The 22,059-nt window shown below is 43.3% G+C and overlaps 1 protein-coding gene across 7 annotated transcripts in view; it reads right to left on the bottom strand.

The window, feature by feature from the left end:
* Nucleotides 1-22,059, bottom strand: part of NT5M (5',3'-nucleotidase, mitochondrial) — a 45,729-nt gene that overhangs the window by 11,895 nt on the left and 11,775 nt on the right. For 4 of the 7 annotated variants that reach the window (XM_077892337.1, XM_077892339.1, XM_077892340.1 and 1 more), the window contains exon 3: nt 17,454-17,514. In XM_077892337.1, coding sequence (XP_077748463.1) covers nt 17,454-17,514 — 61 coding nt within the window. Of the gene's footprint in view, nt 1-3,718; nt 14,538-17,073; nt 17,247-17,453; nt 17,515-22,059 lie in introns of those variants that run through there. The other 3 variants (XR_013376465.1, XM_077892342.1, XM_077892341.1) reach the window with 3 other exon arrangements.

Genomic DNA, 22,059 nt, shown 5'->3' with positions numbered 1-22,059 from the left:
GGGAACAATGAATGCAAGCTGTGTTGGGCAAGAACACACTTTGGTGTTTATCTGAGTGACTGGAGTGCAGAGTAGAGGGGAGCAGGAGGAAAGACAGAGGCAGGGGGCAGGCCAGGTCCCCTCGGGCCTCACAGGCCATGGTGGAGAGATTCTATTTGTTCTAAGTCCTCCAGGCATCCAGGAGAGCTTAGTTTCACAAACTGTCTATGGCAAAGGACTGGTTGTTTTCTTAATTTCCAATTTATTGTGGACCCCTTTGTCTGTAAGATATGAAATCCATATCTTCTATCCATTTCTCGACCGCATTTTTGTTTTTTTGGGGTGTTGTTTGATAAGTTCTTTTCTGCAAAGAAGACATACAGATGGCCAAAAGACACATGAAAAAAATGCTCTATATCACTCAGCATCAGGGAAATGCAAATGAAAACTACAAGGACATACCACGTCACACCAGTCACAGTGGCTAAAATTAACAAGTCAGGAAACAAGAGATGTTGGCAAGGATGCGGAGAAAGAGGAACCCTCCTGCACTGTTGGTGGGAATGCAAACTGGTACAGCCACTCGGGAAAACAGTATGAAGTTTCCTCAGAAAGCTAAAAACAGAGCTCCCCTATGACCCAGCAATTGCACTACTAGGTATTTATCCAAAGGATACAAACACAGTGATTCAAAGGGGCACCTGCATCCCAATGTTTATAGCAGCAATGTCCACAATAGCCAGACTATGGAAAGAGCCCAGATGTCCATCGACATGAATGGATAAAGAAGATGTGGTGTGTATATATATATATATATATATACACACACAACAGAATTTTACTCAGCCATCAAAAAAATGAAATCTTGCCATTTGCATCGACATGGATGGAACTAGAGGGTATTATACTAAGTGAAATAAGTCAGTGAGAGAAAGACAAATACCAGATGATCTCACTCATATGTGGAATTTAAGATACGAAACAGATGAACATGGGGGAATGGGAGGGAAAAATAAAATAAGACAAAAACAGACTCATAAGAGACTCAACACTAGGAAAGGAACTGAGGGTCACTGGAGGGGAGGAGGGTGAGGGGATGGGGTGACTGGGTGACGGGCATTAAGGAGGCCACATGATGTAATGAGCACTAAGTGTTATATACAACCGATGAATCACTAAACTCTACCTCTGAAACTAACAGTATACTATATGCTAATTAAATTGAATTTAAATTTAAAAATCTTTCATAGAGATATAAAATCCAATCACGTGTTTGAATGCTGCATCCATGTCAAATGGCTATGACAGTTTCCACTCATATCCAATTTCTGTGTTTCTGTGGACCACAAGTGGAGCAGCTCCAAACGTGGGTTTTATGTAGGAAAATGACTGCAGATGCACATATTTCAAAGGGTCATGGTGGCGAACAGACTATACAGACAGACAAACTGAGGCTCAGAGAGGTTCAGCAAGTGGCACTGGGTCTGCACCTCCAGAGCCCACACGCTGTGCCCGCTGCCATGGGCCCTCCCAAGTGCAAGCCGTGACCAGCTGTGGCCACTTTCCCTAAACAAGCCACGCTGCTCAGGGAGGGTCCTTAGCAAGTTACCCACGCCATCCACAGTAAAATGGGGTGACAGTATTACCTCATGGGACTCCTCTGGGGATCAAATGGGAAAATGTACATAAAAGCCTTAGCACAGTGCCTGGCACACAGAGAGTGCTCAGTACAGACAGCTGGACAAAGACTTCCAGCTCTTTGTCTTATCTCTCCTCTCCTATGGCTCTGTGTGTCCAAGCTGCAGGACCTCAAACAAACCACTCAACCTTCTAAGACTGTCTTCATGGTGTTGTTGATGTGATTACATTAAATCTATGTAGCACAGAGTAATGTCTGACACATAGTAAGTACTCAATAAATGTTATTAGAGTTAAACTTTAATGGTCCCAAATTATATATAAAAAGCTACTAGAACAAATAAATGTAGCAAAATAGCAGGATACAAGGTCAATACATAAAAATCACTTGCATTTCTATACACTTGGATGTTGAAATGAAAGAAATGCTTTATAATAGCACCAACAATATGAAACAGGTTGGCTATACATTTACAAATAGCTCATATGATAAATTCTATGTTATTCACACTTCACCACCATTAAACATTTATTTTTAAAAGATTTTATTTATTTGAGAGAGAGAAAGAGAGCATGAGCAGGGGGAGGAGCAGAGGGACAGGAAGAGGGAAAGGAAGAGGGACATAATCTCCAGCAGATCCTCCTTGAGTGCAGAGCCCCACATGGGGCTCCATCCCACAACTCTGAGATCATGACCTGAGCTGAAACCAAGTCAGATGCTTAGCCAACTAAGCCACTCAGGTGCCCTGACAATTTTCTAAATAAAGAATAAAGCTGGAGAATTCACACTGTTTCCAAGAGGCACTATCAACTATAGTAACTGAGACAGAGTGGTATTCACATAAAGACAGATGTTTAGATCAAAGGAACAGAGTATATTTAGGAAACATACCCAAAGGTACCAAGGTAATTCAACATAGAAAGGGTAGGCTTCTCAACAGAGGAATATCTGGGTACCCATGGATTAAAAAAAGAAGAAGAAGAAGAAAGAAAAAGAAAAAAGAAAAAAGCCTTCTATTTTTAACTCCTACACATATAAAAATGAACTCAAAATGGATCATAACCTACATATAAAACCCCAAATTATAAATGCTGCTCTTCAAAAACTACAGTTAAGAAAATGAAAAGACAAGTCATAGACTGGGAGAAAATGTTAAAATGAGCATTAACTGATAACGGACTTGTATCTAGAATAAAGATTTTTCCCAACTCAAAGACAAATATCCCAATGAAAAATCAGTCAAAAACATGAACGCTTTCTCAAAGAAGGCATACAGAGGACAAATAAGCACATAAGAGATGCTCAGCATCATTAGTCATTAGGGAAACACAAATCAAAACCACAATGAGTTATCACGAGGAACCTACTAAGACAGCTGAAATTAAAAAGATTGACAATACTGAGTGCACACAAGACTGAGAAGCAACTGGGGACGCCTGGGTGGCTCAGCAGTTGAGCGTCTGCCTTTGGCTCAGGTCGTGATCCCAGAGTCCCGGGATCAAGTCCCACATTGGGCTCCCCAGAGGGAACCTGCTTCTCCCTCTGCCTGGGTCTCTGCCTCTCTCCGTGTATCTCTCATGAATAAATAAATAAAATCCTTAAAAAAAAAAAAGACTGAGAAGCAACTGGGCATATCATACATTGCTGGTAGGAATGCAAGATGGGATAGCCACTCTTAAAAACCGTCTTGACAGTTACTTTAAAAGTTAAACATACACCCATCATACAAACCAGTCAATCCCACTCTTGCTATCTGCCCTAGAGAAATGAAAGCACATGTCCACCCAAAGATGTGGACATGAATGTCTACAGGAACTTTATTCACAAAAGGCAAAAGCTGGAAACACCTCCCCAAATGTCCATCAACTGGCAAATGAATAAACATGATGATACAGCCATACAGAATTATATTCAGCAAGGAATATATGACGCCTCTAAATGAAAGCCAGACACAAACTGTATGAGACCATACTATATGACATTGTGTAAAAAGCAAGAGTGTAGGAATAAACAACACATCAGTTGTTCACTGATACCAACAACCCCTAGAGAGGGAGGGGAGAGGGAAAGGGGTTGACTGAAAGGGACACAAAGGAACACTATTTTTTAAATTTACTTTATTTTTTAGGTTCACAGCAAAATTGAGAACAAAGTACAGAGAGTTCCCATATAATTCCTGTCTCCAAATGTGCACAACTTTCCCCATCATTGACATCCAACAACAGAGTGGGGCACTTGTTACACTCAAGGAACCTACATCAACGCATCGTAATCACCCAAAGTCCATAATTTACATGAGAGTTCACTCTTGGTATTGTAAATTCTATGGGTTTGGACAGATGTATGACATGCATCTACCATGAATAACTTCAAGGACCTGAAAATACTTTGCTCTCCATTTATTCATCCCTCCCTCCCCACTAATCTCTGGAAACCACTGATCTTTTTACCTCCATAATTTTGCCTTTTCCAGAATGTCACAAAATTGGAATCATACAGTATTGTACCTTCTTCAGGTTGGCTTCTATCACTTAGTAATAAACAGGTTCCTTTATGTTTTAATGGCTTGATAGTTCATTTCTTTTTTAGCACTGAAAATTTTTCACTACCTGGGTGTACCACAGTTTATTTAACTATGTAGGCTATCTTGGTTGCTTCCAAATCTTGGCTATCATGGATAACACTTCTATACACATCTGTGTACCGGGTTTTGAGTGGACATACATTTTCCACTCATTTGGATAAATACCAAGGAGTGAGATTAGCAGATCATACAGTTAAGAGTAGGTTTAGTTTTGTGGGGATATACCAAACTATCTTCCCAAGTGGTGTACCATTTTATATTCTCACCAGCAATTCCTATTGTTCCACATCCTCTCCAGTATATGCTGTTGTCAGTGTATTGGATTTTGGCCATTCTAATAGGTACAGAGTAGTATCTCGTTGTTTTAATTTCAATTCCCTAATGACACAGGATATTGAACACCCTTTCATGTGCTTATTTGCCATCTGTAAATCCTCTTTGATAAGGTGACTGTTTAGGTCTTAAGATCATTTTTTCATCAGGCTGTCCATTGTCTTATTGTTGAGTTTTCAGGATGCTTTGTATATCATATATAACTGTCCCCTATCAGTTGTCTTTTGCAAATATTTTCTCCCAGTCTATGATTTGTCTTTTCATTCTCTTGACATCATATTTTGCAAAGCAGAAGTTTTTCATTTTAATGAAGCTCAGCTTCTCAATTATTTCTTTCATGAATTGTTCCTTTGGAGTTCTATCTAAAAAGTCATCATATCTAAGGTCATCTAGATTTCCTCCTGTATTATTTATATCCTAAGAGTTTTATAGTTTTAAGTTCTACATTTAGAACTCTGATTTATTCTAATTTTTGTGAAGTGTGGAAAGTCTGTGTCTAGATTCTTTTTTTCTGGCATGTGGAGGTCCAGTTGTTCCAGCACCATCTCATTGCCTTTGCTCCTCTGACAAAAAATCAGTTGACTACATTTATGTTGGTCTGGTTCTGGGCTCTCTATTATGCTCCATTGATCTATCTATTCTTCCACCAATACCATTTTGTCTTGACTCATATAGCTTTATAGTAAGTCTTAAAAATGGGTAACATCAGTCCACTAACTTCATTCTTCTTAAATATTATGTTGGCTGTTCTACGTCTTTTGTCTCTCCATACAAACTTTACAATCAGTTTGTCAATATCCACAAAATAACTGACTTAGATTCTGATTTAGTTTGCATCGAATCTATAGATCAAGTTGGGAAAAGTTGATATCCTGACAATATGGAGTCTTCCTATCCATGAATATAGAAATAACTCTCCATTTATTTAGTTCTTTGATTTCTTTCATCAGAGATTTGTAGTTTTCCTCATATAGATCTTCCATGTATTTTTTTAAATTTATTTATTATTTATGATAGTCACAGAGAGAGAGAGAGAGAGAGAGAGAGGCAGAGACACAGGCAGAGGGAGAAGTAGGCTCCATGCACCGGGAGCCCGATGTGGGACTCGATCCCGGGTCTCCAGGATCGCGCCCTGGGCCAAAGGCAGGCGCCAAACCACTGCACCACCCAGGGATCCCTTCCATGTATTTTGTTAGTTCATATCTAAGTACTTCTGTCAGGGAGGTTACTGTAAATGGCATTTTTTAAATTTCCAATTCTATTTGTTCATTTCTGGCATATAGAAAAGAGATTGGAGTATTGCATATTAACCTGTATCCTGCAACCTTGTTATAACTGTCTATTAATTCTAGGAGGTGGGGGGGGTTGTTTGCTTTGTTTTGCTCTTTTAGATTTTCTACATAGATGATCATGTCATCAGTGAACAGAGGCAGTTTTATTTCTTCTTTCTCAATCTGTATACCTTTTATTTCCTTTTCTTATTTCATTAGCCAGGACTTCCAATACAATGTTAAAAAGAAGCAGTGAGAGGGGACATCTCGGTCTTGTTCCTGATCTTGGTGAGAAACCTTCGAGTTACTCACCATTAGGTATGATGGAAGCTGTGTGTTATTATTGGTAGATGTTCTTTAACAAGTTGGCTAAGCTCTCTATTCTTAGTTTGCTGAGGGTTGTTTTTTTTTTTTATCATGAATGGGTACTAGATTTTATCAAATGTTGTTTCTGCATTTATTGATATGATCATGTGATTTTCATCTTTAGCCAGATGATGTGGTGGATTATGTTAATTGATTTTAGAATGATCACATGTGCAGCCTTGCACATCTGGGATAAATTTCATTTGATCTTAGTGTATAATTCTCCTTAGATACTGTAAGATTTGACTTGCTATTCTGTTGAGGATTTTACCTTCTATGTTTATGGGAGATACTTTTTTTTTAAGGTTTTATTTATTTATTCATGAGAGACACACACAGAGAGGTAGAGACACGGGCAGAGGGAAAGGCAGGCTCCTTGCTGGGAGCCTGATGTGGGACTCAATCCCAGGACTCCGGGATCATTACCTGAGCCAAAAGCAGATGTTCAACCCCTGAACCACCCAGGTGTCCCAGAGATACTGGTTTATGGTCTTCTTTTCTTATGATGTCTTTGTCTGGTTTTGACCTTAGAGTAATGCTGGCCTCATAGAATGAGCTGCATATTCCTTCTGCTATCTTCTGAGAGAGACTGTAAGAAATTGGTATAATTTCTTCTTTAAATTTCTTTCTTACATATTTGGTAAAATTCACCAGTGAACCCACTTGGGCCTGGTACTTTCTTTTTGAAAGGTTATAAATTATTGATTCAATTTCTCTAATAGGTACATGTCTCTTCAGACTGTTTCTAGGAGGGCACATGACGAGACGAGCACTGGGTGTTATATTACACATTGGCAAATTGAATTTAATTGTTTTTTAAAGATTGTCTATTTCTTCTTGTGATAGTTTGGCAGATTGTGTCAAGGAACTGTTCTCACATCTAGGTTATCAAAGTTATGGACATAAAATTGTAGTATTTTTTTTAACTTTAAATGAGTTAATTGACACAATAACATAACACATTTGCCTCCCTGAGCCCCCACCAACCCCATAGTATTCCTTCATTATTCTTTTAATATCCATACAATCTGGAATGTTGTCCACTCTTTCATTTCTAATATTAGTAATTTTTCTTTTTTTCCTTAGTTAACCTGCCTAGTGTTCATTGATTTTATTGCATTTTTCAAAGGACCAGCTATTGGTTTCATTGATTATCTCTATTGATTTCCTGTTTATTTCATTGAGTTTTGTTTAAATTTTTATTATTAATTTTCTTCTGCTCACATTGGATTTAATTTGCTCTTCTTTTTCTGGTTTCCTAAGGTACAAGCTTAGATCATTAATTTGAAATCTTTACTCTTTTCTAATGTATGCATTCATGCTATAAATGGTCCTCTAAGCACTGCTTTTACTGCATCCTACAAATTTTGAAAAGTTGTGTTTTCATTTTCACTTAGTTCTATTTTTTTATTTTCCATTGAGATCCTTCTTTGAATCATGTGTTATTTAGAAGTGTTTTGTTTAATCTCCAAAAAATTTTGGATTTTCCAGTTATCTTTCTTTACTGGTGTCTAGTTTGAGAACATGTATGATTTCTATTACTTTAAATTTGTAAGGTGTGTTTTGTAGCTCAGAATGTGGTCAGCTTTGATGAATGCTCCATGTGAGCTTGAGAAGAATACGTATTATGCTGTTGTTAAAGTAGTCTATAAATGTCAATTATATCTAGTTGATTGATGGTACTGTTGAATGCAACTGTATCTTTATTGATTTTCTGCCATCTAGATCTGTCCATTTCTGATAGAGGTATGCTGATGGTTCCAACTGTAATAGTGGATTCATCTAATTCTCCTTGAAGTTCTATCAGTTTTTGCCTTACTTATTTTAACACTGTTGTTAGGTGCATACATGTTAAGAATTAGTATATCTTCTTGGAGAACTAACTCTTTTATTATTATATAATGCCTTTATTCATCCATGATAACTTTCTTTGGCTTAAAATCTGCGGTCTCAAGTTAATATAGGTACTCTCACTTTCCTTTCACAGTGCTAGCATGATATATCTTTCTCTTTCCCTTTACTTTCCATCCATCTATGTCTTTATATTTAAACTGTGTTTCTTGTAAACAGCATACATGTGGGTCTCGTTTTTCTGAATCACTACAGTAATCTTTTAATTTGGATCACTTAGACCACTAATGTTTAAATTGATTATTGACATAGTTGGATAAATATATGCTGTATTCATTATCATTTTCAACTCTGCCCTTGTTCCCTGTTCTATTTCTTTTCTGTCTTCCACACTTTTCTACCTCTTATCATTTTAATTGAGCATTTTATATGATTCCATTTTCTGTATTTTCTTACCATATCAAGAAGCATATACCTTTTTTTTTCCTTTTCTAAGTGGTTGCTCCAGAATTTGCAATATACATTTATAGCTAGCCCAAGTCTACTTTCAAATAAACACTGTACTGCTTCATAGGGTCTTCACTGTTTCCCACGGGTGTAAGAAGTCTTTCAAGTCACCCCTATGGCAACAGTTAAGCCCATTTGGGTTTCTGTCACCATCTTGGTTTAGGTGTTCCTTATAGCCCACCCAGATCACTGAAGCAGGCTGTGTGTGGCCTCCACTGAATCCCCTATACTGCTGCAGGGAGCATTAAAAAATACCAATGGGATTTATGACAGCCTTGCTTAAAAATCCTTCAAAAGCCTCTCAGTGCCTATAGCCTGAAGTACAAACTCCTGATCACCAAAGGATCACCTGCCTCTCCCATCTCACCCCAACCTGCCAACCACCACCTCCTTCCCATGCTTCTCTGTCCTTACCCCCCCTACACACACCCCATACCCAACTGAGAACCCTGGAATTCCTCTTTGCCTTTGTCCATGCTATTCCTACACTCAGAACTTGCTCTCCCATTTCTTTACCTTCTCATCTCCAATGTCTCAACTCAATTCTTACTTTCCCCAAGAAGTTGACCCTGGCTTCCTCCTGTGTGACCACAGAGGCCTGGGACAAAGTGATAACCAACCATCTATCTTTCTACACATTGTCATCAGCTCCTGAAAATAGAGGTGGGGCATTTTGTAAGCTTGTAGCAGATTGCTCTGTAAATGTTTACTGAATGCTAAGCAAAAAGCATTTTCATTTTTATTGCAAAAGTAATAGCTTATCAAAGAAAATTTGGAAAATTGAGGAACATTAGAAATATCTGAGTTGGCTGTATTTCCTTCCCTTTTTTATATATCATTTTTTAAACATGGTTGTAATCAAACTGTATGTAGGCAACAGGCAACTTTACACAAAACTTATTTTTTCTGGGATTTAAAAATGCAGAAAAACTAACCAACCATAGAATTGTCCAGGCTTTCTGGTTTCAGAAAGGTTTGATGAAGTTCATTCTTTGCTGCTGGGCAAGAGAATTTGGGGACAGATAGAAACAAGAGGATGACACTTACTGCTAGCAAGTATAGTGCTAGGTGGTTTATGTAAAGTTCTCCTTCAACCTTATTTTTTTAATTTATATTTCCTGAGATACAATTGACATGTAACACTGTATGAGTTCAAGGTGTATAATGAATGCATTGACTTGCTACATTTATATACAGCAATATGATTACTAGTCAATTTTCTTTAATAACACCCATGAAAGGTATTACTACAATTGTACTGATAAAGAAGCCAAGTCCCTGAGAGGTGAATCAAGAAGCTCACAGGTGGGGGATCCCTGGGTGGCTCAGCAGCTTAGCGCCTGCCTTTGGCCCAGGGAACGATCCTGGAGTCCCGGGATCGAGTCCCACGTCAGGCTCCTGGCATGGAGCCTGCTTCTCCCTCCTCCTGTGTCTCTGCCTCTCTCTCTGTGTGTCTCTCATGAATGAATAAATAAAAGAAAAAAAAAGAAAAAAAAAACTAAGATATGGGACTTTTCCTTTACCATTACCACACTACAGAAACTAGGACACAGAAAAGTCTGCTAACTTGCCCGAGGTTACCCAGCTAAGATAGGGAACCGGGCAGTCTTGTTCCCTAAGCCCACTTTGACTCTCCCTACCACATTCTGGTCATCACATCCCTGCTTTGTTGAAAAAGTTGTTGATTCCAGATTATTTACTAGCTCCTACTTTTTTCTAGTCTCTGCCTCTCTCTGCCTCTCTCTCTCTCTCTCTCATAAATAAATAAATAAATAAATAAATAAATAAATAAATAAATCCTTAAAAAAAAAAAAAGAGAAAGAAGCTCACAGGTGGGGTCGCAGATCCAAAGGTGAAACTGTGGCTCTCAGGTTTAGCCAGGGCTCAGCAGGGTTAGGTGTCTGAGGGACACCTCTAAGGAAAAGACACCTCTAAGGAAAAGTCAGGGCTTGGACAAGCATCTTTCAATACCTTTATTAACTGCTGTTTTGGAAGAGAGGCATTGCTCATTATTCACCTGATTATAATTTCAGTTCCTAAAAATACTTGAGGATAAAATAATTCAGCCCAGATGAATGTAGAGCTATCCAAGTGTAAAATGGTCTTACCATTCGTAAACCAGAATCTGTCAAAATGACTAAAACTGAATCCAAGCTATATGTAGCAAAAGAATCACCAGAAGGACTTTCAAGGGAGGTGATTTCCCAAGACCTAGGGTATGAGCAGCAAGTTCATAAAACCAGTCACTGTAGGACGATGTCAGTGTGAGGATGATGAATGGGGAGGGGGTGCTGATGAGGATGGTGCTGAGAAAGGACAGGGGACAGCACATCCAAGGAAGTGACACGGCCTGGAGCAGCTCCCTGACACCTCCTCACAGCCCTGAGAGACATGTAGGTCCACAAGCAAAGACACCACTCAGAAATGAAGATCTGTGAGCTAGACATGGTCTTTGCTATTTAAATGTGGGGTGGAATCCCCCTAAAAGCCCTGGTCTGCTCAGCCAAGCAGATCCTTGGACAAATCTCAAATCAAGGAGGGGATGCAAGTGCTAGGAGATGGTGGGGACATACCATTACCCAATGACAAGTGTCATCATTACTGATCTACTTCATTTACTGAAAGATGTGAAAAATGGTGCCATAAAGCCCAACATTTTCAGGGACAGTGGCTTGAACCAAGACCCTGTACAAATTTCATGCACTTCTGTCCATAAACCCAATTAAGAGGATAAAATAACCACAACAAAGTAGAAAAATAGAATTGGTTTTGGATCAGCCATCTGAATAGCCAAGTTTTTTAGATATAATTTAATATATTTAGATATAATTCAATACTGTAAAATCTACCAATTTAAAGTACACAATTCAGTGACTTTTAGTATATCTGCCATACCAAAACACAGCCTATGTTACTAAATGTGCACTGGACTAGAACGGGTACCTGCTGTTGTGTGAGGTGTTATATAAATGTCAACTTGGGGACAGCCCAGGTGGCTCAGCGGTTTAGTGCCGCCTTCGGCCCAGGGTGTGACCCTGGAGACCCGGTATCAAGTCCCATGTTGAGCTCCCTGCATGGAGCCTGCTTCTCCCTCTGCCTCTCTCTCTCCCTCTGTGTCTCTCATGAATAAATAAATAAAACATTTTTTAAAAATGTCAACTTGGTCAAGCTGGTTGGCAATGCTTGTTCAAGGCTTCTATATCCTGATTTTGGCAGGGGAGAGTGTCTACTTACTCTATCAGCTATTAAAACAGGGATATTAAAGCCTCTGATAAGAATTGTGAATTTGTCTATTTCCCTTTGAAGTTCTATTAATTTTTTTTTCTAAAGTTTAATTGACTTGCAGATTGTTGAGTCATCCTTGCATTCTTGGAATAAATCTCACTTGACCATGGTATATGATCCGTTTCGTATGGTTGAATTCAGTTTGCTAATATTTTGTTCAGGAATTTTGCATCTATGTTCATCAAGGATATTGGCCTTGAGTTTTTCTTTTTTGTGGCATTCTTGTCTGCTTTGGGTGTCAGGGTAATGCCAGCATCATAAATGTGTTTGGAAGAATCCCTCTAGCCCCCTTCTATTTTTTGGAAGAGTTTGAAATAGGTTGGTTGGTTGTGGGCTTTTGTTCGTTGCAAAGTTTTTGATTACTGATTCCATCTCCTTGGTAGTAACTAGCCTATTCAAATTTTCTATTTCACCATGATATGGTCTTGGAAGGTTATGTTTCTAGGAATTTATCCATTTCTTCTGCATCGTCCAATTTGTTGGCATATAATTATTTTTTCTAGTCTTACAATCTTTTGTATTTCTTTTCTATCAATCACAGTTGTACCAGCTCTTTCTTTTGTTTTATTTAAGACCTCTCTTTTTTTCTTGGTGTATCACTTTTTTATACCATAAAAGGCTGTTCCCTTTTATTCCCCTTTATAGTCATTTTTATATATAATTTACATACCATAAAATGGCCATTTAGAGTATACATTTTGGTGGTTTTTTAAATAATTCACTATGTTTGCACAACCAGTGCCTATCTAATTCCCAAAAGTTTACATCATCCTCCCAAAATCCCTATGACAATTACCAAGAGCATCCAACTGTTTTATAAGTAATAGTTTGGGCCAAAACATACCATAAGCCCTAGTTTTAGACTACTGGGTAGCAAACAAAATGGGAGGTACCACCAGAGAAAGTTCCTGAAATGCTGGAGTATGGCTCTCACTGCTTCTAAAAGAACCTATAGTTTATTTTGGTGGCAACAGAAAGTGATGCACCTTTTAATGTAAGTCTTACAAGAGGTTCAAGTTCTGGGAGCAGTCGGACAATATGGGTGAAATGTACAAAGAAATTTAATTCATTATCTACATTTTTTAATGAGTTTCATGAAGAGGCTCAATGATGGGGTGGAAATGTTTAACATTTATTCTTAAAATCAAACAGAATCTGGTAGACCTATTATCCGGGGACCAGACTTCAAATGAAAAGGACATGTCCCACTGTGTCATCCAAGCTTCTCACTTAATCCCACTTGTGATCACTCACCTTGTTGAATGAGGAAAAGTAACAGTAAAATGTCATGCTTGAGCATGAATTTACCATGGATTTAAAAAATCTCTTTGGGAAAAAAAAAAACTAGTAAAATCATGCTAAGTTCTGAGTCTGGAATTAGAGAAGGGGTCAGCATAGCACAGTCTGGAGTCAGACTGCCCAAGCCTGACTCAACAGTTCTTGCTGCCAACCTTGAGCAGAGACTTAACCTCCCTGCGCCTCAGTTCCCTCATCTGCAGAATGGGGATCATAACAGTACCTACTTCAAAGGGCTATTTATGAAGGTTAATGGATCATTACAGGTGAAGCTCTTGCCTGCATATACTACTAACTCATGAGTTAGATACTACTGAGCGCATCAGAAAGCTCCAGCCAGAAAGGCTCTAATAACCTGAATGACACCTAAGTCTGACTCCCTAGGTATGATAAAGAAGTTGATCTCTTAAGCAATTACATTTCCCTCCTTTGACTGGGCCTAAAGAGGAATGAACTAAAGAGAAAGCTCCCACTTTGCCCAAGGCTGATGCTGCTCTGGGGGCGGGAGCAGAGGGAAGAGCTCTCTGAGAGTTCTAGGTCTTAAGTACCCACTGAGACCGTGAGGGCAAAACATCCATCCTCAGTTGATGTTCCAAGACCAGCCCCAGCACTCCCTCACCATAGGCACTAGGCAGAAGAATCATCAGCACTCGCCTGCCCCCGGCCTCAACTAGTCATGGACATAAGGTCTGGCTACTAGGGATAGGAGGGCACATGGATGGAAGGATAGGAGGTGGTTGGGGCTATTTTCATCTCTTCACAAGATATCATGTCTGCCTTCCCTAATGACTTGTTCTGGGGGATGGCAGAGAAGGTGACAATATGGCTGGGAGATAAGCTTGCACCCGAGGCTGATCTCAACCCCACAGGCTCTAGGTCCACGAGCCATCACAATTCATCTAAAGTTCCTCACACATACTATGCCATTTTGTTGTCTTCATGTATTCGTTCAGTGTCCCACTTCCTCCACTGACCGAACCTACACAGCCGAGCCTGGACCCTGGGTGGGGAGGGCCTGCTGCCAGAACAGCAGTGACAGTATGCTCTTCCCTGCAGTGTGTGTCACAATGCACCCTCCTCGTGGGAGCCAGGAATTCCATCTCCTGGAATCTATCCTACAGATGTAATCATACAAAGATTTATATACAAGATGACGTCAGCTATTCGCAATCATATTTTTGAAGAATATTTGGTGACAGAAAAAATGCTAGAACTACATTAAGGAGAAAAAGGATACTAAACCACATGAGATTCAAGTTTTGTTAAAAATACACCTATTAGGGCAGCCCCGGTGGTGCAGCAGTTTGGCGCCTCCTGCAGCCCAGGGTGTGATCCTGGAGACCCGGGATCGAGTCCCACGTCGGGCTTCCTGCGTGGAGCCTGCTTCTCCCTCTGCCTGTGTCTCTTCCTCTCTCTCTCTCTCTCTCTCTGAATAAATAAATAAATCTTAAAAAATTTATTAAAAATACACCTATTATATTTAATATGCATTAAAGAAAAACTAGAAACCACAAAATGTTAACAGCATTTCTATCACTAGGTGGCAGGTTCGTAGCCAGGATTTTGTTGCTGTTTGGTTTGGTCAGGGTATCCACTATCCACTATCTCTGCACCCCTTCATCTGATATCGGCACTTAGATTTTTCTGTGCCAAGACCTCTGTTCTTAATGGGATGTCAGCCAGGATGCTCACCCTCCCCTGACCAAGGGCCAAGAATGTGACCTGAGCTCCGCTGGTAAGCCTCCCTCGTGGGAATGTGAATCCTTGGCAAAGACACCCATGGATGGAGTATGAATGGGGCTGTGGTCTCCTGTGAGCACAGATGTTTGGAGAGACTGCCTGCCGGCTCTGGCTCCCACCCGGCTTCTCAAGGGGCTGCTCCTTCAGATTCTCCCGTGATTCTCTGAGCCAACAGCCTCCTAATTTTTGTTCAAGTTAGCCGGACACCGTTGATGCTGCTGTAACTGACAAGTCCCAAGTAATATCTTCTTCCCACGTGTTCACTGGACTCTAAACCCTCAACAGTGAGCATGCGCTGCTTGTGGAAACAGCTCAGGGCAGGGCTCTGGACCAAGCCCCACTGCCTATGTGATCACTAGACCCAGAAGACAAGCTGCCCCGCGCGCCCCCTCCCCTGCCCCTGCCCTGCCTTCTTCTTCATCTGTCAGACCAGAGGTGTACTCCGGTTCACAGGGAGCTGCTGTACTGATAATAAAAGTATATATATAAAAAAAAGTATAGTGTCTAGTGCATCAAAAGCATCAAATAAATGGCGAACATTATTATTACAGAGATATAGCTGATAAGTCTTTGTGGAACAAACGAATCTATTCAACCGACAACAAATACTGAGTGCTTACAGCATGCCAGGCACAGGAACTAACAATAAACAAGACGGGCACAGCCGCTGCCATCGTGGGGCGTGCAGGTTTTGCTGAGAATGAGAAGTTCACGTGTGTCTACGTATATATTTTTAAATTCTATTTTAAGTGCAGTGGGAAACTGTTAGGTTTTTAGTCAGGGGCCAACACGACACAAGACCTTCTCTGGATCTGTGTGGCACTGAAATGATCAGGCCATGTAAAAGGCTCTTGTAGCAATTCTGGGAAGAAATGCTGGGGATATGATGGAGGGAGAAACAGGCAGATGTCAGATACCCTGAATGGGACACACAACTTGCTAATGTGCCAGGTGTAAGGGTGACAGGTGTCACCAGGATGGCTCGCTGGCTTTCAGCCTCAGAGGCTGGTGGACAGTGCCAGTTTACGGAAAGAGGTGAGACAGACATGGGATGAGGGGATGTCAGTACCCAGGGACAGACACATCGGTTTGAGTTGTCTGGAGTTCAGAGGGCAGTCTCGGGCTGAACCTCTACAGGTGGGATGGCAGGCATCAGATGGAACCCGAATTTGCAGGAATGCATGGACAACAGCCATCTTATCACTCTCACTCCGATAAGCACTAGACAGTCACCCTGACTGCCCACTACAACCATAGCTGAAACAGCTGCTCTGGTTCAATAGTCCCTCACACTCAGGGGTGCACCTGGTGGATTTTTTAAAACACATTGGGCTGCTCCCTGGGTTTCTGACTCAGCAGGTCCCACGAAGGCTGGAAAACATCCACTTCTATCAAGTGTCTGGGGGTGTGGATCCCACTGGTCTGGGGACCCGACTTCAGATTGCTGTTCTCCTGATCACAGCAGACCAAGCCTTCAGTCCTAACTGGTGGTAAGTCAGTAACTCCCCTGAGTTCAGCTGGGACAACCAGGGAATGGGTGCAGGGACATACTATGAATGGTGGCTGCCAAGTGTCTCATACAACACCATCATTAACTTAAACAGTCAGCGTGAGTTACTGTTCCATTTAATGCACACCGAAAGCACTTAATGTTGGTGAACTGTGTACATTTTGTTTCTCATATGGAGTTGGAGAGGGAGAGATCATGTGAAGACACTTGAGAGAACTTACACCTGAAGTTCTGTGCTGAGTGAGTCTCCCCACCCCTAAGCAGGGGGTTCTGGGTCCCCAATCCCACCTTCCTGGACTTGGGAGGCTGCTCCCACCTCCCCTGAACCCACCTCTGGTGCGAATCCCCACATCCTGGGCAGCACATCTTCCCTATGGGTTTGGCAACCACAGGTTCCCAAATCCCAGAAAAGCCTCTGTTTTATGTAATTCTATTTCTTATCAATAAAGATGGGCAGCCCAGGTGGCTCAGCGGTTTAGCGCCACCTTCGGCCCAGGTTGCGATCCTGGAGACCTGGGATTGAGTCCCACATCCGGCACCCTGCATGGAGCCTGCTTCTCCCTCTGCCTGTGTCTCTATCTCTCTCTCTCTCTCTCTCTCATGAATAAATAAAATATTAAAAAAATAAGTAATAAAGATGATGACACAAGTATGCAGCAAAACACAATGTAATTGTTTTGCCTAAGACTTTGGTATAAATAAATTCACCCACCCTAACATTTGGGCTTGGGTTGCCTCCAGAGCCTCCTCCTACACATTTTCTCTCCTTGCCTCACACTTCAGAAACGATGCTTCACTACCATTGGGGTGGTCACCCTTCCAGAGAACTTCACCAGGCGCTGTGCAGAGAACGTGCTGGAATGTCAGACTGGTACTAGAGAAGGTCTTTGGGAGAGGAGAGCCAGGCAGGAGGAAGAAGAGGCTGAAACAAGGCCACCCCAGCTGCCAAAGCCTGCTGGTGAGAGTCCGCATGCATCCCCGGCCCCTCCCCCCCCGTGTGCTGAGCGCCATCATCCCTTACCCGCGACATGAGGAATAAAGGTGAGAAGGGGCCAAACACCAGGCTTGCTGCAGGCCGGCTGCATATCTTACCTTCTCATAGGGACAGTACTTGTACATCTTGATGGGGCTCGTGCAGATGAAGACATGGGTGCTGTGAGAAAGAGGAAGGAGAGTCAGCCTGAGCCCTCACATCCACATGGCCTTTGTCACCCCTGACCACCCCGCCTCTCAGCTCAGCGGGCATCAGGCCTTCACCAGTCTGCACCCACTGTCCCGCACTGCTCTCCAAACCAGAGACACCCACCCTGTCCACAGCCCTGAGCAGCCATGTGTGACCTCTCCTCTGGCCCAACAACCAGCTCAGGGATGAGCATCCCACGGATGGCAACTCTGCATGGCCAGAGCCCAAGGCTTAGCTGGGCAAATCACTCGTCCTCTCCAGAATTTGAACACAGAAATACTGAGAAAAAGAAGTACTGGCAATGAGAGAGGCATTCAAACGTGCAGAGCAAGTTACTTGAGGGAAAATCAGGGCCTCATGCAATGCAAAGTAAAGAACCCCAGAGGGAGAAGCCTTCTGTAAAGTGAGCCTGCCAAGCCCTCTGGCAGAGGGGGGAGAGGGGAGCCCCGTTCTCTCAGCCAGGCTGAGCTCCCTGACCATGGGAGGGAGGCCCTTCAGAACGGCCAAGGACCACTCCCTCCCAGAGTCTGGGGCCCCAGACCCTCACCAACAGAGCCATCTATCTGGTCCCAAACATCCACAGAGGGCCGCCCTCTGAGCCTCATCAACCCGAGTCTGTGGAGGATCAGATCTCCCTGGCTCCTTGGCTCTTTGGCAAACTAGTCCCGAGAGTCCTACCTACCTACCTGCCAGGTCCCTGGGAAGAAAGCACATGCCTTCTAGTGACCCCGGGTCTCAGCCCTCTGGGCGCAGCCTCTGCCAGCCTCACCAGCCTCACCCCTCCCACCCATGTGCAGGGTCAGTCCCCAAGGTCCTCAGCCTCTCCTCCGTGTCCTCTGGCCTCCTGCCTGCACCAGAGGGCCTCACAGGGGAACTCCACCTCCCCTGTGTGCCTGGGAGTGAAAGCTGTTTTTTCCTCACACCCCACCTGTTACAGAGACAAAAGGTGAGGAGGGTCTTCCTCACCCTCCACTGTCACTTCCAGACCTTTCCTCCGTTACAGGGGGCAGTTAGTTAGACCCTAGCAGGATGCCTTGAGGCTGGCAGAGAGGAAGTCATGGTCAACTAGGAGGAAAGAAGGGCCGTCCGGGCAGCACTCCACAACAAAACCACCAGAAGCCGATCAATCCAGACAGGCCCAAGATGGCTGACAGAGCACTGCTCCTTCATCGTGCCGCATCCCCATACTGACAGGAGACCCCCAACCACATGAGGAAGAGAAAGCACGTAACCCGCATTCCTAGGGGAGACCACACTGCTTCCAAGAAATCCCCTCCTCAAGTAGTGAATATTCCACCCCCTTGTTAACAACTGTCAACAAAGGACAGAACCCACAGCCCACCGGGCACAGATCTCCCTCAAGCTCGCCTGCTCTCACATCTCCCGAGTCCACTTTCACCTCAACAAATTTTCCTGCCTGTGTACTGCTCATGCGCTGTGTTGTGTCTGTCCTTGAATTCCTCCTCAAGGAGACCAAGAGATCATTTGGACGGGCTAGGTGGAGGCCTCAGGGCCCAAGGTCTCCCCAGTCCACCCAGCGACTCCTTCAAAATCTGTGACTCAGTGAAGCTGGGGCTGACAGCCACCCGCCTACTGTCCTGCTCTGCTGCTGTCACCTTCTGCCTGCCCAGGTGCTGTCCCTCATGCCCTCCCCAGCCCAAGGGCTCACCACCAGGCCTCCATCCCACCCCATCATCAACTTCGACCACAACACATACACACACACACAGACACACACACATACGGACCCAGACCCACCGTCCCAGTTATAACCAGCTCACCTCCATCCCACCTCCAACACCCTTGGAGTGTGTCATCCCTTTGCTCAATCCTTCAGCCTCAGCAAGACAGCTACCCCCTTCATGCTCCACACGCTTTTGTCACCCCTGGCCACCTTCCTCCCTGAGGCCCCTCTGGCCCTGCTGCCATTTCCCTGCCAGTCTCTCTCTCCCTCCACCTGGGCCCAGAAAGAACCTGAATCTCCAGCTTCTTCCACCAGCACCCAAGCAACCAGATAATGCTGGAGGAAAAAAAACACAACTCAAATAATTGGTTTGGCCATTTTCATCTTAAATTCAGAACTACAACCCCAAGGCACTGGTGCGGTTGCCAGGCAGCCTTTCCCCAGGGCCCTGGGTATGCTCATGTTACTGCTCCCCGAGACAGCGGTCACACACTACCTCATGTCCTCAGACTTCTCGGCTCTGAGATTCCGTCTTCTCATCATGGAATCTAGAAGGGTGCCTGTGTTCAAACTGCCTTCTCCATTTCAAATGCATGGGAGGAACAGGCATCCTGCCCTCCTCTCCAGGCAAGCCCTGCATTTTTCCTCGGATTCCATCTCCTAATCTTCACAAGGAGGTATCACCCTGCCACATTCCCTTTTCCTGGACTCCTCTTCCATACCCTCATTCAAACATGTTCTGCTCCATCTCATCTTAAAACACACACACACACACACACACACACGGCCTTGACCTCACACCCACTCCCACGACCTCCCATCTCTCTGCTCCCGCTACATCTAACAAGTGGCCTGCACCCACAGACCCCACATCCTTACCTCCTGTGCATGCTTCAATCCACCCCAACCTGGAGTCCATCCATTCCACTCCCCAAAAAGTGCCTGTCATCAACCAGGACCCTCATGTCACCGTGTCCAATGTACCGCCCACTCTCCTCCTCTTGCTCACCAGCACCCGAATGGCCTGTCCTCCTCTGTGACAGTGCCTGTCCTGGCATGCCTGCCAGTCATCTGCCACCCAGCACAAGCGCCCAGCCTTTCTTGTGATCCAGACCCTCAGAGGCTCTTCACCTACACTCCCTGCTCAACAACTGTCATGCAGGGTTTGATGCACCACCTTTATGCAGTTGCCCCCAACTTTGCCTCCACCATCCAGCTCTCTCCCCCGAGTGCCCAGCTTACATCCTTCATGGCCTGAATATCTCCATGTGGACATCTCACCAGCATCTCAAACTCCGTTTTTTCACAACGGCACATGTGGTTCTCTCCACTCCCTGAACCTGTTCCTTCCCCCGTTGATGGCACTACTATATAGCTCTAGTCACTCAAGCCAAAAACCTGAAAGGTACCCATTTCCCTTCCCTTCCCCTAAACCCCAATATTCATCCCCAGGCCTATGGGTTCTTCCTCCAACGTGTGCCTCATTCCATCAACTTCCCTCCTCAGTCATCACCCTGGTCTCAAGCATTGCCACTTTTTTTTTTTTTAAGATTATATTTATTTACTCATGAAAGACACAGAGAAAGAGAGGCAGAGGCACAGGCAGAGGGAGAAGCAGGCTCCATCCAGGGAGCCCGATGCACGACTCAATCCCAGACCTCCAGGATCACACCCTGGGCCAAAGGCGGCGCTAAACCCCTGGGCCACCGGGGCTGCCCTCACTTCCACTTTTTAACTGTGTCACCACAACCACCTCTGATGGTTCCTCAACTTCCAATTCTGCCACTGCCAAGCCTTTCTGCACCCAGCATCCAGACTATTTTTTTAATATTTTATTTTTATTTATTTCCTTGAGAGTGAGAGAAAGACCGAGTAAACAGGGAAAGGGGCAGAGGGGGAGGGAGGAGGAGAGAGAATCTGAAATAGACTTAGCACTGAGCACGTCTGACACAGGGCTTGATCTCATGACCCTGAGATCATGACCTGAGCAGAACCAGGAGTCAGACACTTAACTGACTGAGCCACCTGGTGCCCCTGCACTGATTATTTTTCAACAGCTTCATTGAGGTATAATTGATATGTAATAAACTACACAAGTACAATGTGATAAATTACATGTGAAACATAGATCATCACAATTAATAACTACCCCCAAAAAAGTTTCCTGGTACCCTATCATCTCTCCACATGCCTCTCCTTGTCCCTACCCCACCCCTGGGCCCTAGGCAACCACTGATCTGCTTTCTGTCATCACAGATTAGAATGTATTTTCCAGAATTTTATGTAAATGGAAACAGAGTATGTACTCTTTTTTGTCTGGCTTCTTTCATCCAGTAAAGTTATTTCTGGTACTCACTCATGTTATTTTTTTTTTTTTTTAGAGCAGGCTGATTTTTTAAAAAAACAGCTTCACTGAGATAGAATCCTTAAACCATTAACAGCTGCCCATCTTCAGCTTATAATCCACTGAATGTTACTATATTTACAGAGGTTGACAACAAACACCAGAACATTTTCATGCCCCCGAAAGGAAATTTGTGTCCATGAGCAATTACTCTATATTCTGCCTGTGGCCCTAGGAAGCCACCAACCTCCTTCCTATCTGTGGATTTGCCTGTTCTGGATATCTCACATAAATGGAATCCTGTAACACACGGTCTATTGTTACTGGCCTCCTTCACTTAGCAAAGCGTTTCCCAGGGTCACCCACATTGTAGAATGTATCCATGCTTCATGCCTTTTAATTGCTGAGTAATATTCCATTGGATGTTGATGGATGGACCTCATTTGTTTGCCCATGTTAGCAGCTGATGGACATAGGGGTTGTCTCC

This window comes from Canis aureus, chromosome 3, assembly GCF_053574225.1.
Source record: "Canis aureus isolate CA01 chromosome 3, VMU_Caureus_v.1.0, whole genome shotgun sequence".
Lineage (NCBI taxonomy): Eukaryota > Metazoa > Chordata > Mammalia > Carnivora > Canidae > Canis > Canis aureus.
The sequence above is the reverse complement of the archived record's forward strand: the minus strand, read 5'-3'. Positions and strand labels throughout refer to the sequence as shown.